At 41.1% G+C, this 14,179-nt stretch overlaps 1 protein-coding gene and 1 long non-coding RNA gene across 7 annotated transcripts in view; one reads left to right on the top strand and one right to left on the bottom strand.

Annotated features, from left to right (window-relative positions):
* The window catches only part of slc41a1 (solute carrier family 41 member 1), a 43,627-nt gene extending 34,903 nt beyond the window's left edge, over window positions 1–8,724 (top strand). For 2 of the 3 annotated variants that reach the window (XM_031896871.1, XM_002933004.5), the window contains exons 9-11: window positions 3,609–3,743; window positions 4,892–5,040; window positions 5,303–8,724. In XM_031896871.1, coding sequence (XP_031752731.1) covers window positions 3,609–3,743; window positions 4,892–5,040; window positions 5,303–5,488 — 470 coding nt within the window. In that variant the 3' untranslated portion in view covers window positions 5,489–8,724. Of the gene's footprint in view, window positions 1–3,608; window positions 3,744–4,891; window positions 5,052–5,302 lie in introns of all 3 variants that reach the window. The other variant, XM_031896872.1, reaches the window with a different exon arrangement.
* Window positions 3,740–14,040, bottom strand: LOC116408838. 4 transcript variants are annotated; one of them, XR_004221295.1, is made up of 4 exons: window positions 13,949–14,040; window positions 13,727–13,853; window positions 9,003–9,147; window positions 3,740–3,821 (listed from the first exon to the last, which is right to left on the bottom strand). It is a non-coding gene; the product is annotated as an uncharacterized LOC116408838 (long non-coding RNA). The 4 variants fall into 4 exon arrangements; XR_004221297.1 differs by lacking the exon at window positions 9,003–9,147; XR_004221298.1 differs by lacking the exons at window positions 3,740–3,821; window positions 9,003–9,147 and adding an exon at window positions 4,639–4,678.
* Window positions 14,041–14,179: the final 139 nt, after the last annotated feature.

The following is a 14,179-nucleotide window of genomic DNA, read 5'->3' as shown; positions in this document are numbered from 1 at the left end:
ATTAGGTTCAGGGGGCAATTACTTTTTCACACAGGGCCATGTAGGTTTGGATTTTTTTTCTCCCTTAATAATAAAAACCCTCATTTAAAAACTGCATTTTGTGTTTACTTGTGTTATCTTTGACTAATAGTTAAATGTGTTTTATGAGCAGAAACATTTAAGTGTGACAAACATGCAAAAGAATAAGAAATCAGGAAGGGGGCAAATAGTTTTTCACACCACTGTACCCTATCCCTTATTACCCCTTCCAAAAGTTTTCCTACTACTGATGTCAGACTAACAGGCCTATAGTTTTCAGGCTGAGAACGGGATCCCTTTTTAAATAACGGCACCACATTAGCAATCCGCCAGTCTCTTGGCACCATGCCAGACCTCAATGAATCCTGAAAAATTAAGTGAAGAGGTTTGGCAATCACAGCGCTCAGCTCATTTAATACCCTGGGATGAATCCCATCCGGCCCTGGACCTTTGTTTACCTTTACATGTTCAAGTCTCTTTTGAATTTCCTCCCGAGTGACCCATGCGTCAGTAGCTAAATTACTAGAACTGGGCATATTACAAGGGAAGCCTTCATTATCTGGCTCCTCAGATGTATAGACAGATGAAAAATAAGAGTTCAAAAAATTCAAGTTAGCTGTCCCAGCTAACTTGAATGCCCTAAAAGCACGTTTTTTCTTACCAACCTCGACAATAACACTTTTATTCAGCCATAAAGGTTTTGCTTTGCGATGCCTCTCCTTGCTTACAAGGGGGATATACTGTTGTGTATACCTACAAAGCAATGTTTTAAAGATGTTCCATTTTCCTTCTGTGTCTAACCCCATGAAAAGCCTTTCCCAGTTGACACATTGCAGAGATGCCCTTATACTGGCAAAGTCTGCACGTCTAAAATTGAGCGTTTTAGTTACTCCCTTATAGCGCTGTCTCTGCAGCATTATCTCAAAGGAGACCATGTTGTGATCACTGTTCCCCAAATGCTCACCCACACAAATGTTAGAGATAAGTTCATTATTATTAGAAATCACCAGGTCCAAAATAGCGTCATTCCTAGTGGGTTCTTGAACTGCCTGAAATAAAAAGTTGTCATTTAGCATATTTACAAACCTACTAGCTTTTTCTGACTTAGCCACCCCATTACTCCAGTCAATGTCCGGATAATTAAAGTCCCCCATAACAACAACTTGACCCAGTTTTGAAGCCTCCTCCATTTGCAACAATAGCTGGGCCTCATCCCCCTCATCTATACGGGGTGGTTTATAACATACACCAATGATCATTTTCTTTGTGACCTTCAGCCCTACTGAAATTTCTACCCAAAGAGATTCGACGTTTTCATTGGTAATGTCTTTATTACATGGCTTTAAGTCTGACTTTACGTAAAGACAAACCCCTCCACCCTTTTTAATCTCTCTGTCCCTCCTAAAAAGTGTATAACCATTTAAATTCACAGCCCAGTCACATTTATCATCCCACCAGGTCTCAGTGATACCTATTAAATCATAATTTTCAATACATGCAATAGCTTGCAGCTCCCCTAATTTACCCGACAAGCTACGCGCATTAGCCAGCATGCAGCGGAGATTATTACTTCTCCCTCTGATGTTTACATTAGCTAAGGGAGAATTAGAGCTAAGGCAATTATGAGACTGCTTTCCTTGTAACGGAAGCTCCTTATCTGATAAACTGTATGCCCCCCTCACTCCTCCCCCACAACCCTTTGCTAGTCCCCCTACCCCGTCTACACTAATTTTCCCATGGAATTCTAGCTCACCCACCCCCCCCTTGTCTAGTTTAAACACTCCTCCAACCTCTTAACCATTCTCTCCCCTAGCACAGCAGACCCCCTTCCATTGAGGTGCAATCCGTCAGGGCTGTATAGATTGTACCCCAAGGAAAAGTCAGCCCAGTGCTCTAGGAACCCAAACCCTTCCTTCCTACACCAAGACTTTAGCCACGCATTTAGCTCCCTAAGCTCCCGCTGTCTCCCTAAACTTGCACGCGGCACCGGCAAAATTTCCGAAAAAATGACATTGGAGGACCTTTGCCTAATCTTAGAGCCTAGATCCCTGAACTCACTCTTTAAAGTCCCCCACCTACCGTTCATTTTGTCGTTAGTACCGATATGTACCAAGACAGCCGGGTCATGCCCAGCCCCTCCCAATAATGTGTCAACCCGATCAACCACATGCCGAACCCTGGCACCAGGAAGACAGCAAACTGTCCGGTTGAAGCGATCCGCTCGACAGATTACCCTGTCCACTTTCCTAATGATCGAATCCCCTATAACCACCATCTGTTTAGGCCTAGCTCTGCTCTCCTCCCCACCACTACTAGTGAAACTGGTCTCCCGGCTGTTAGAGAGATCAGCCTCACCTAGAACCGCCAATCCAGAGTTCACACTCCCATCTTCTTCACACAATCTGGCAAATCTGTTGGGATGCGCAAACCCTGGAGCAGCCTCCCTTTTCCTTTTCCCCACACTAGATTTTCTAACTGTCACCCAGCTTACTGCCCTATCATCCTTTTGCTGCTCCCCTCCCCCCCTACTATCTGACCCCACTAGTTCTTGTTCAGTTAACAAGAGACCCCTCTCAAGATTGTTGATTGAACGCAGTGTTGCGACGTGTTCCTCTAGGACTCTAACGCGAGCCTCTAAAGTGGCAATTCGCTCACATCCACAACAGAGGTATGCACTTTGGAACTGTTGTTCCACAACTGCATACATGTGGCAGGCTGTGCACTGTGTCAGACCTTCAATGTTGCTACCACTCATTCTCCCAGTTACAAGAACAGTTAAACAAAAATAGGTGTAAGGACTTGTAGTAAATACCTTGTTTTACCTTGTTTTTAACTCCCTTAGTGTTTAACTCCCTGAGTTTATAACTCCACTTACAGAGTCCCCACTAACTCCCTGAGTTTATAACTCCACTTACAGAGTCCCCACTAACTCCCTGAGTTTATAACCCCACTTACAGAGTCCCACTTACAGAGTCCCACTTACAGAGCACCTACCACCAGAGCAAGCTCCACTGGAGTGCCTGTGGTTCTATTTATGCAGTCTGTAAAGGTGAACTAATCAAACCCCACCCTCCTCAAGCTGAGGGTAATTACAAGGGAATGTAACCTGCTGTAAGCCTATGGATCCCACAAACTTTGTAAATTAGCTCCAAAAACAACAATTACTTATGAAAATATATAAATATATATACTATATACTTATGAAAATAAATAAAACCCAACAGTAAAAAAACACAATGGTTTTGATAAAGTTAGTAAAGAATACTTATCCCTTTTTAGTTGAAATGAAAGCAAGTTGATTCAACCAGCCACCGGCCTGTTAGTAAGCCAATATTACCTTTTTCTCTGCACATTTTTTGTTTGTTAGCAAGCTGGATGAACAGAGACCTGTCAGAAAAACACAGATAACAAAAACTTTGTATCTGTGTTTACAGAGCTATATGAAATACAGGATTTTAATAAGAATAATATATTTATATCAGACTTAAAGTGATTTTGTCTAAGTATCAAAACACACAAACCAGTGTAGTGTTAGAAGATGGCATAAACAAAAAGCTGAGTATTAATAATATTATTATTTATTTTTGTAGGTGTTGGAGGAAACCTTGTTGCTGTCCAGGCAAGTCGGATATCCACTTACCTTCATATGACGGGACCCCCAGGAGAAGAAACTGAACTCATTCCTCGTAAATGTCCAAGTCCATGTAGGACCTTCTTTAGCTCAGGTGAATAAAAACTTCAAATGGGAGAAGAGTTGTGGTGTTTTCGTAAGGTGCAACTTAAATATAGTACTGAATTTAACACTGCAAAATAAATCAATAAAAAAATACAAAACCAAAAAAACGAAAATATTAGCCTTCAATCACCTTTTAGTGTTGTGGCTCAACAAGTCTTTTAAAATTTAAAACAACTTTTAGACATTAAAAATACAGTCACAATCAATTTTATTCCACATTGTGTGTGTGTGTGTGTATGTATATCTATATGCTATTTTGTGTATGTGTAGTACAGGTGTGGGAGCCGATATCTGGAAACCTGTTATCCAGAATTACAGGAAGGCCATCTCCCATTGACTAGATCTTAGGCAAATATTTCAAATTTTAAAAATGATTTCCTTTTCCTATGCAATAATAATAAAACAGTACCTTGTACTTGTTCCCAAGTAAAGTAGAAATAATCCTTAAATGGCCCCTTTATTGGAGATTCCTATAGATCAGGGGATCCCCAACCTTCCTTACTCGTGAGACACAGTCTAATATAAAAAGACTAGGACAGCAACAGAAGCATCATAAAAGTTCATGGAGGTGCCAAATAAGGGCTAAGATTGGCTATTAGGCAGCCTCTATGCACACTATCAGCTTACAGGAGGCTTTATTTGGTATTAAATCTTGTTTTCATTCAACCCTGCACAGCCTGGGAAAAGAGGCAGCAGGAAGTGGAACAGATGGGCTGAACCAGTTGGGTTTTTGGACAACATTTTCAATAAATCAGCCCAAAACACTACTTTTTAAAGCACATTCCTTCTATATTTAGAAGAGTACAATTCATTGGCCCATTGTTTTTCACACAATGTGTCCCCTTTAAGGTATGGAGATCCAAATTATGGAAAGACATCCAGAAAACCCAAGGTCCCGAGCATTCTGGATAACAGGTCCCATACCTGTAAATAGAAAATATAAGACTTTTACTGTTTTCCCTTGACTGTTAGTTATACCATATGAAATCTCAAGAGTAAATACTGTTCTGCTTTTTTGTTTTCTGAAACTAATTTTTGTTAGCATAAAAGAGAGGGGGAGGTGCCATGTACGTATACAATAACATTTTGATCCAATTCCATTACCATTTTCACTTATCAGCTTCTATTTTTTTGCAGATATGAACTCTCGCTCTGCCAGGGTCCTCTTCCTTTTTGTGGTACCAGGTCATTTGATTTTCCTGTACACAATCAGTTCTATGCAGGGTGGGCATACAACACTTACACTAATCTTTATGGTTTTCTACATGATGGCTGCACTTCTTCAGGTAAAATTGGGGTATGCTGAATCTTTCATCTTAGTTTTTTAGATATGCGTTCAGAATTGTATTACAAGATACTTGGCAACAGAATTTCATAATGTGACGCTGTGGAGATCACATTTTAATTTTATTTTCATTTTTTGTAGAAAAATAAAATGTTGGTCTTATACTGAGCCAAAGCATAAATAGTAGTAGTCCCATACTTGTACTTAGGACACATTCACCTATTTATTTTCTGATTGTGACATTATCCCTCTTTCTGTTACAGGTTCTCGTTCTTTTGTACATTGCAGACTGGATGGTTCATTGGATGTGGGGTAGAGGGATGGATCCTGATAACTTCTCAATTCCATATCTTACTGCCTTGGGAGACCTTTTGGGCACTGGGCTGCTAGCACTCAGCTTTCACATTCTATGGCTTATTGGAGACCGTGACACTGACGTTGGGGACTGATGTTTCTGTTCTCCTGTAAAAAGCATTTTGCACCTTGTTTACTGATTTAGCAAACAGCAATTGGATTCCAATGCAGATAAAGTGCAATTTTTTTTCAAGGGCTGGCTTTTTTGTGGGGAAAGTGTACAGTTTTCACAACAAAACCAATGCACATCTGACACTTTCATCAGGAACTGCTTCTGAACATCATTTACCCACAATGGCAGGAGACAAGCCTTTTACTGGGGGCATACAGTAAAGACTTTATGTGCCTATCTTCTTTTCACAGGGAAAATGCTGTATTGTGTGTTCTGTATAAATTGCTTTTTTAAGTAATCTTAAGCAATTTGACAAGGTCTGTTTCAGATCCAGTTTGGAGCAGTATACATAAGAATAACTTGCACACTTCTGCCAGTGGCTCTTTTGTGTTTATGCTTTACAGCTTTCAACCTATTTCAGTAGAAATATAAGTATACTGAATTTCTAAATCTAGTTCAACAGTGATGTATAAATGGGGCAGGACTCTAGCTGCCATTATTGTCCTTGAAAAATGGTTATAGCTGGGCTAGCACTTTCACAGGGACATGATTATGCAGCATCCAGCCCCTTCTGGTGTCACTTTAAATTTTTTTTTTAGATAAATTTCTAACTGGACATGTATTTGTTGCTTCTAAATTCTCAAGATAGTAAGTGATTGACACATTTATATTACTGAGCATTGCAATGTTTACTCTGTAGTTAAATTGCAGAATGTCTTTACACTGGTGAACACTGGGTACTATATTTATCCCAAGAGCAGCTAGTAAGGGGGATGTAAACCCCAAAAACAACATTTTTAAAAGAACATGTAATTTCAAGCAACTTTCCAACATACATAGTTTTAAAGTTAATTCTAAATATTTGCAAATGAAAGCAGTATCTTTCTAATCACAATCTGCATGCTGGTTCTGGCTTTTAAAACAATGTAGCAAAAGTCTGCCTTCTTCACAGGTCTGTTGATAAGCTGGGTTCTGCTACATTGTTCTCAAAGTGAGAACCACAGGATAGAGAACAAAACAGCAGCAATTACACACTTTTTTAGTGGAATGTTGTTTAAAATAACAACTTATTTCATTACACAACATCTTGCTGTGAGTTTACATCCCCTAGAGAAGGAACAGTGTAATATCCTCGGATATAATTTAAGAAATAGTATTTTTTCCAAATATAATTTCTCCTGATCAATTAGTCTGTAAATGTGTAACAAGATATCAGTTTGTGCTAGGGAATTCTGAAAAGCCACACTCAGGGAATGGCGGAGGGCTTATATTCAGGACATGTGTTTTAAGCAGGTGTTGAAAGGTGTTGAAAGGTGTTGAAAGCATCAAGCAGATATTTTGGTCTAGGGTTTATGACACACAGGGCTGTTTATATTATATTTCAGTGACATCGTAAGATGTATATAACATAAAAGTGTGTTGTCTGAAATGTTTGAATTGTTCTGGTTATGGCACACTAGCGCTTTATTGCTTTAAAATGTCTACAGATGTGATAGTCACATGTATCTACTATGATTACAGAGGTTCTTATCCAATTTTGTGTTTTCTTCATTGTACCTGTACTAGGTTACTAAGAGACAATTTCTTTTGATCAGCCTGTTATCAATTAGAAAACTAAAGCAAACATTGGTCATGGGTTGCCATGGGCACTTGCACCGGTACAATTTAGCACTTATCTTGCTAAATTTGCACTCTTGTGTTTCAGTCTTCAAGGTGCTACAATGACCTCTGCTTCTCCTATAAGGCTTATGTCCCCCTGGGATAAACCTCTGCTGTCGTGGGCAACTAACCACTCCGAAATGCCAACTGGAGTTGCCGGTGGAAAGGCCTTCGCATCGATTCAGTTTTCCTTTTCAAGTTGCCTGCAGGACTTTGCCCGACTTCAGAAAACCAAAGCGATGTGAAGGTCTTTCCACCAGTGATTCCTATTTGTGCTGGTGGAAAGGTATTTTGGAGTGGTTGGTTACCCATGATAGCAGAGGTTTATTGCGGGTGACTAACATGCTCTGTGGGACATCAGCCTAAAGGAGCAATTAAGTGTAAAAAATAAAACCAGCTAAATGTATAGGGTGTGCAAAATAAAAACTGTTTCTAATATAGTTAACTTCAGACCTTATAGATTACATTTTTGGCTAATGGATGTCTGACATAATAGCCACAGCACTACTTCCTCCTCCGCACTTGTCTAACCTCTTAGTTAGTTAGTCAGCAACTTGAAGGGGGGGGGGGGTAACATGGAACATAACTTCTGTGCCCCCCCTCAAGTCACTGGTTACTGACAATTAACACAGTAGAGAGCTATTCCATTAACTTCAGCCTTTATAGATTATATATTTGCCTGAACAAGATTTTTAAACATTTTTTATTTTGCACCGCAAAACAGCCTGTTTACCCATTCATTTTTACACTGAATAGTTCCTTTAAAGTCCTTATGCAAAGCAACACACAGCTGGTAGGTGGAAGCTAAAGATATCCTCATACAAAAGCCTCAGGATGCAGCATTTCAACTTCCCTGTCCAAACAGTTGCATAAATCCCTGTCAGTGGCGTAATTTGGTTGTGCTGGGCCACCCTGCAGAAAAATCTTTGAGAGGGCACAACCAGTCCCTTCTCCCACAATTCCCCTCTGGACCCTGACCGTGCTGCTATATTTAAGGTAGGAAAGGGGCCAGGAGGGAAGATTAAGGTACAACAAACCCTGTGGTTTGGGCCCCTCTGCCGACTGGGCCCCCTGCGATCACAGGGTCTGCTGTATATAGATTACTCCGCTGCTCCCTGTACAGCTGAACACTGTTACAATAGTGATGTTAAAGATGTAGTGCATGTGGATTTTCTTCCCCCCCACCCCAAGCCCGGGTGCTTTTTATTTCTTCCCCCCCCCCATGATTATTTTGTAGTTGAGCGAATCTCTGTAAAGACTGAATTTATCTAATGGGAATCAAATTTTCTAAATAAATCTTTGAATATTTCTCTCATTACGATAGGGGCCCATCATTTTATCTGAAATGTGCTTTTAGGCCAAAATGTAATTCATGCATTGCTTTGAAACTTTAAAACAATGACCTTACAACAACAATAATGTGTCTTTCAAGGACACCTATATCCTAAAATTGTTTCCCACAGAGTAGTAGAGCCTGCACTCCTGGTGGGGGTGCTCTGGAAGGGAGCTGCCTTCTGGTGCGGGCGTCCTACCACCGCTGGGTACTTTTTTTTTTTTTTTTTTTTAAAAAACCAGTTTCTCCCAACTCTGGTGAGGGAAGCAAATTTTGGGTGATAGGTGCCCTTTCAGGTATAGCGACAGTCTTAGTTCTTGAAGATCAATTCAATCAGCGATAGATTCAATTATTTGTTTATGAAAATCAAGATATGTAATAAAGATATTTAAAAATTAAAAAAGTGGTCATGTTCTTTTAGGTTAACAGGTTTGTAAGGCAGCACAATGGAGATAGTTCTATACAAATGGAGAAAGGGGGACAAATAGAAAAAGATAAAACTCACCATCAACCTGTTTGATGCACTGTCAGAGCTTGAAGATTTGCTCCAAATATTTTTACAAAATGCTTGAATGATGTACAATTACCTAGGTAGGCATGGGTGTCCGCAGAAAATTTTCCAAGGGGGGGGCAAGTAAGCTAGCATCATCCTGCAACAGACAAATATATATATATAATATATACATTTTTTTTTTTGCAGGATGATACTAGGGGAGGCTAAAGATGGCCCATACACAGACTGACCTACAGCTAATGTGACACTTAGTGGATTCGCTGCTGGCGTAAAAGGTTAACCTCCCAACTACCTCTTGCCGTTCCCACTGACTCCCAGGGATACTGTACAAAAGTGCGGGTGGGGGTGCTTTTTTTTTTACCCTAAAATGTTTAGTATGTAAAAGTATTCATACGCGCACTTCTGTTAGGGGATCTGCAAACATTTGTGTTTGTGATCAGTTAGCTTCAAGGGGTAGTTCGCATTCAAATTCACTTTTATTTTTAATGGTTTTTCAGTTATTTAGCTTTTTGTTCAGCAGCTCTCCATTTGGTATTTCAGCAGCTATCTGGTTGCTAGGGTCTTATTTACCCTAGCAACCAGGTAGTGGTTTAAACAAGAGATGGGAATATGAATAGTTAAGGGGCCTACTTGGAAAAATAAGTAATACAAAATTATAATAATAATAAAATTGTAGCCTCACAGAGCAATATTTTTTGCCCCCCATTTGAAATCTGTATAGAGGCAGAAGAGAAAGGCAAATTATTCAAAAAAATTAATTAGGAAGACCAATTGCAAAGTTGCTAGGAATAGGCCATTTTATAACATACTAAAGGTTAACTTAAAAGTGAACCACCCCTTTAGATGTGTTTATGTTAGTTTTATAGCAAGAAAGGCAGTGGGTACTGACTTCCCATTATATACAGTGAGACGCAGTCCTTATTTACAAACCCAGCACATTATATGCCATGAGGAGCAGTGGGTACGGATGGCAGATATTCAGGCCCTGGCACTATAACACTGGCACTGATACACAACATTGGCCCCACTGTAACTTACTATAAATGAACAAAACAATGACAAAAATAAAAGAAAAAAATAGTAAGTGCAAAAAACAACAACAAATATATAAACACACAATGAGCTTTTTCAGAGGGAAAGAGTTAACTTACCCTCCATGTGTTAGGGTAGGGGATAGATTATAAATTATTATAGATGTCGGGTCAGGCAAAAAACTATTTAATGTCAGCTAGTGATTCTTTAGAACTGTATAGTACCTGTGTATAGTACCTGTGGGATGAAAACTGCAGCAAAAGTTGAGAGTTGGTTCTTAGGTAAAGTTACAGCTGCAGATTCTTCTTTTCAGTCTTCATTTCTGTTTCCAGTTTGCAAAATCTCCCGATCCCTGTGTGCATCTGTGCTCTGATTGGTCAATTTTACTGTCTGTCAAGGAAGCTGTGCTCTGATTGGAGAATCCACAAGAAGAAAGATCCAATCGGAGCACAGCAAAACGGGCTTGAGGAACTTATTTCCAGGACAGTGCAGAAACGGAGTAAGGTTTTGTTTTGTTTTTTTTTTTGCTACTTTTCCAGGGGGGGGCCAGTGCCCCCTCTTGCCCCCTTCTGTGGACGCCCATGTAGGTAGGATATGCCAGCAGGATATATTCTATTCTATTTTGGAAAGATTCCTTTTTCAACTTCACTGCCCTTTACATGGAATAGTTCAGAGTAGCTGTAGAATTAGCTCCTCTAATGTTTTGTCAGGATTACTGTGATGTCCAGTACTTGTCTTTGTAATGGGGCTTGCTGATAACTTGCCACTGCATTGTTGTCACATTTTAAAGGCAAACTAAACCCTAAAAATGAATATGGCTAGACATGCCATATTTTATATAATGAACTTACTGAACCAGCCTAAATGTAGTAATAATCCAGTCCTTTAAAGTTGTTACAGGGGGTGACCATACTGGACACTTCTGTTAGAGGTGCATGTGACACTCGCATGCTCAGTGTGCTCTGAGCAGCTGTTGGGAAGCTCAGCATTAGGGGTCACTGGAAATTATCAACAAAGAAAATGTTTGTCTTATTGTCATATAATCTGATCCTAACTGGCTGATGATTAAAGTGTGATGCTAAGGCTGATGCCAGACGTGGCGTAGGGCTGATATTTCCGGCAAGCAGAAAAACACTTGGCGAAAATACAGCCCTACGCCTGCTACTTGTGCCTGCACCTGAATGAATGAGATACGCTCGGGTGCAGGCACATGTAGCCGATATACGCATGAAAACGCGAGATAATGCAAAGTCTCGCGTTTTCATGCGTATATCGACTACATTTGCCCTGATTAGTAAGTAACACAGCTGATTACTGCATGGCAGCTCTGAAACCAGTGCTATTAGGCTGATGCCAGACGTGGCGTAGGGCTGATATTTTCGGCAAGCTGAAAAACGCTTGGCGAAAATACAGCCCTACGCCTGCTACTTGTGCCTGCACCCGAATGAATGAGATACTCTTGGGTGCAGGCAAATGTAGTCGATATACGCATGAAAACGCAAGACTTTGCATTATCTCGCGTTTTCATGCGTATATCGGCTACATGTGCCTGCACCCGAGCATGTGCAGGGAATCGGCAAAAAAGACAGGAAGCTACTGTGGCATCTTTGGGGGGCACAGATCATCATTGCTAAAGGGCTGTGGTTGGGTTTGGCTGTTACAGAAGCACAAAACAATATACAACATTTCTAGCCTACGTCTTTAGTTAAGCTTTAGTTATCCTTTAAAAGAGCCCTTTTTGGGTCTTGAGCCTCAAGAGATACACGACAAGCTCCTTGGGATACTGCAGGCAGATAATTCTGAGTCTGCTAGTGGACAGTGGATCTGTAATAATCATTGGGTATTAGTGGCATCTCTTTCTAGGTAAGATGTTCCTTAAGACACACCAGACTCAGACACAGTATGAGTGCTATCGCTCTAGATCAGTGCTGTCCAACTTCTGTGGTGCCGAGGGCTGGAATTTCTCTAGCATACGTAGTGGAGGGATGTTAATGGAAGCCATTTTTGACCACTCCCCTTTTTTAAACCGCAAGAGCTTTTAAGACCATGCCCTGGTTCATCTCCCCAGGCAGCATAGGGCAGGCAGAGTATGGCACACACAGGCAGTACTCATGCTGCCTGTGTGTGCGCCATAATCTACTTGCCCTACCCTGCCTGTGTATGCCATACTCTGCCTGTTCTATGCTGCCTGTGTGTGCCAAACTCTGCCTGCCCTATGCTGCCTGTGTGTGCCATACTCTGCCTGCCCTAACCTGCCTGTATGTGCTATACTCTGCCTGCCCTATGCTGCCTGTTTGTGCCATAATCTACCTGCCATACCCTGCCTGTGTGTGCCATACTCTTATTGCCCTATCCTGCCTGTATGTGCCATACTCTGCCTGCCCTACCCCACCTGTGTGTGCCATACTCTGCCTGCCCTTAGCTGCCTGTGTATGCCATACAATGACACAATGCTGGCACTGCTCCTACAGTCTGAGGTGTGAACAGGTGAACAATGTATTTTTTTGAAGAGCAGTGCTTTACATCAATTTATAGCAAAGTTTACCAACATGGCTGTATGTGTACTAGAAGCAATGGCAACAGCCAGAGGGTGCGCACACAGAGTGGTGAGGATCAGAGGTTGGTCTGGAAAATGCGAAATCGAACATTTTCCAGGCTGATCTGCACTGCTCTGTGCAGATCGGCCTAGAAAACATTTGCTTTTGCGTATTCCAGGACACTCGGGCTGTTGCCATTGCTTCTAGTGACCATGCCCTTAGGCACGAGACCTCAGCCTGCCCCTGTAGCCCTCAATCAGCACATGGGCAGAAGGGCCTGCTGTACCGTGCATATGCGCTGATCTCATAGGTTTAGGTACACCCCTCAGCTCTGCCGCTGGATGCTTCTGCCCTTGCATGCCTATATGGTAAATACAACACTGATGGACTTATTTATCAATTTTCAAGCTTGAAAGTTCAAAAGTATTTTTCTAATTCACGTAAACTTGCATTCTAAAAAATATTTCTATCTATTTGCACACTTGCTTATTAATTTGGAAAACTTGAATTTTTGAGTTCATAAACTAGAATAAAACTGGAAAGACTCAAAAATCTCAAATTGAAAATATAGTTTGACTTTGCTCAGGACAACTCCCATTGACTTCTACATAAACACAAGCTTTTAGATGCCTAAGTTTAACATTTACGGTAAGTCTTGTTTTTTTGCTCTAAATATCAGACAGAGTTTTAGCGCAAAACAACTGGAATTGTGAAAATCAAATTCAAACGCTTATAAATCACCCCCTAAGGGTTACAAAATAAACTGGATCACAGGACTCACTTGGTGCAGCAGTCACAGCGGTGCTGCTTACCATGAGGGGAGTTGGCAAACTCGCCTCAGGTGGCAGCGCCCCCAAAGTTACCAGGGGTGGCAAAAAGCCGCTCATGGTAACTTTAAGAGCCGAAATTCCGTTTTTGTAAAACGGGAATTCGGCTCTACTAGTGTAGCAGGCTCAATTGGGGGGCGGGGGGGGGAGGCATTGGAGGGTCCAAAAAACACCCCTGAGCAATTACACGCCAATTGTAATCAAATTCATTCAAACCCTAAGAGCTCTTACACAGAGGCATGTCACCCTGCGTTCACGTGTAGTAAATCTCTCCTTCATTCCACCATAGGAGAATGTAGGATAAAAGAAATTAATTCACCTTTTCTGAGCTGAAGGGGATCCAGGGGGCCGCACTGCTAGTGCAGAGAGCTCAATTGCAGCTTTTTGTTGCTCCTTGTAACTTTGCCCAAGGCAAGCATCTCAACTGACCACATGGAAGCAGCACCCTGGGATCACAACAGAAACAAGATTTAGCATCAAAGAGACCAAAAAGCGCCACTCCCCCATATTCTGGATGAAAATAAAGTATCACGCTACTTACTTCATGATGGAGAAGGCCTGCAACATTATCAAGAAAGACGCAAAGAATAAGGCAGCAGATGACGACAACCATTTAGATAGTATTACAGGGTAAAACCTTGCACTTGCCTGCTTGAGAAGTGAACAGTTTAGAGTCAGATTTGCTATTGTAGGTACCTCAGGCTCTTGCTCTTTTCACTTCTGAGGGGAAGTGACTACGTCAGAGTGACATTTTCTGGAAAAAACCTAACAC

Source organism: Xenopus tropicalis, chromosome 2, assembly GCF_000004195.4.
Source record: "Xenopus tropicalis strain Nigerian chromosome 2, UCB_Xtro_10.0, whole genome shotgun sequence".
In the NCBI taxonomy this organism is placed as follows: domain Eukaryota; kingdom Metazoa; phylum Chordata; class Amphibia; order Anura; family Pipidae; genus Xenopus; species Xenopus tropicalis.
The sequence above is the reverse complement of the archived record's forward strand: the minus strand, read 5'-3'. Positions and strand labels throughout refer to the sequence as shown.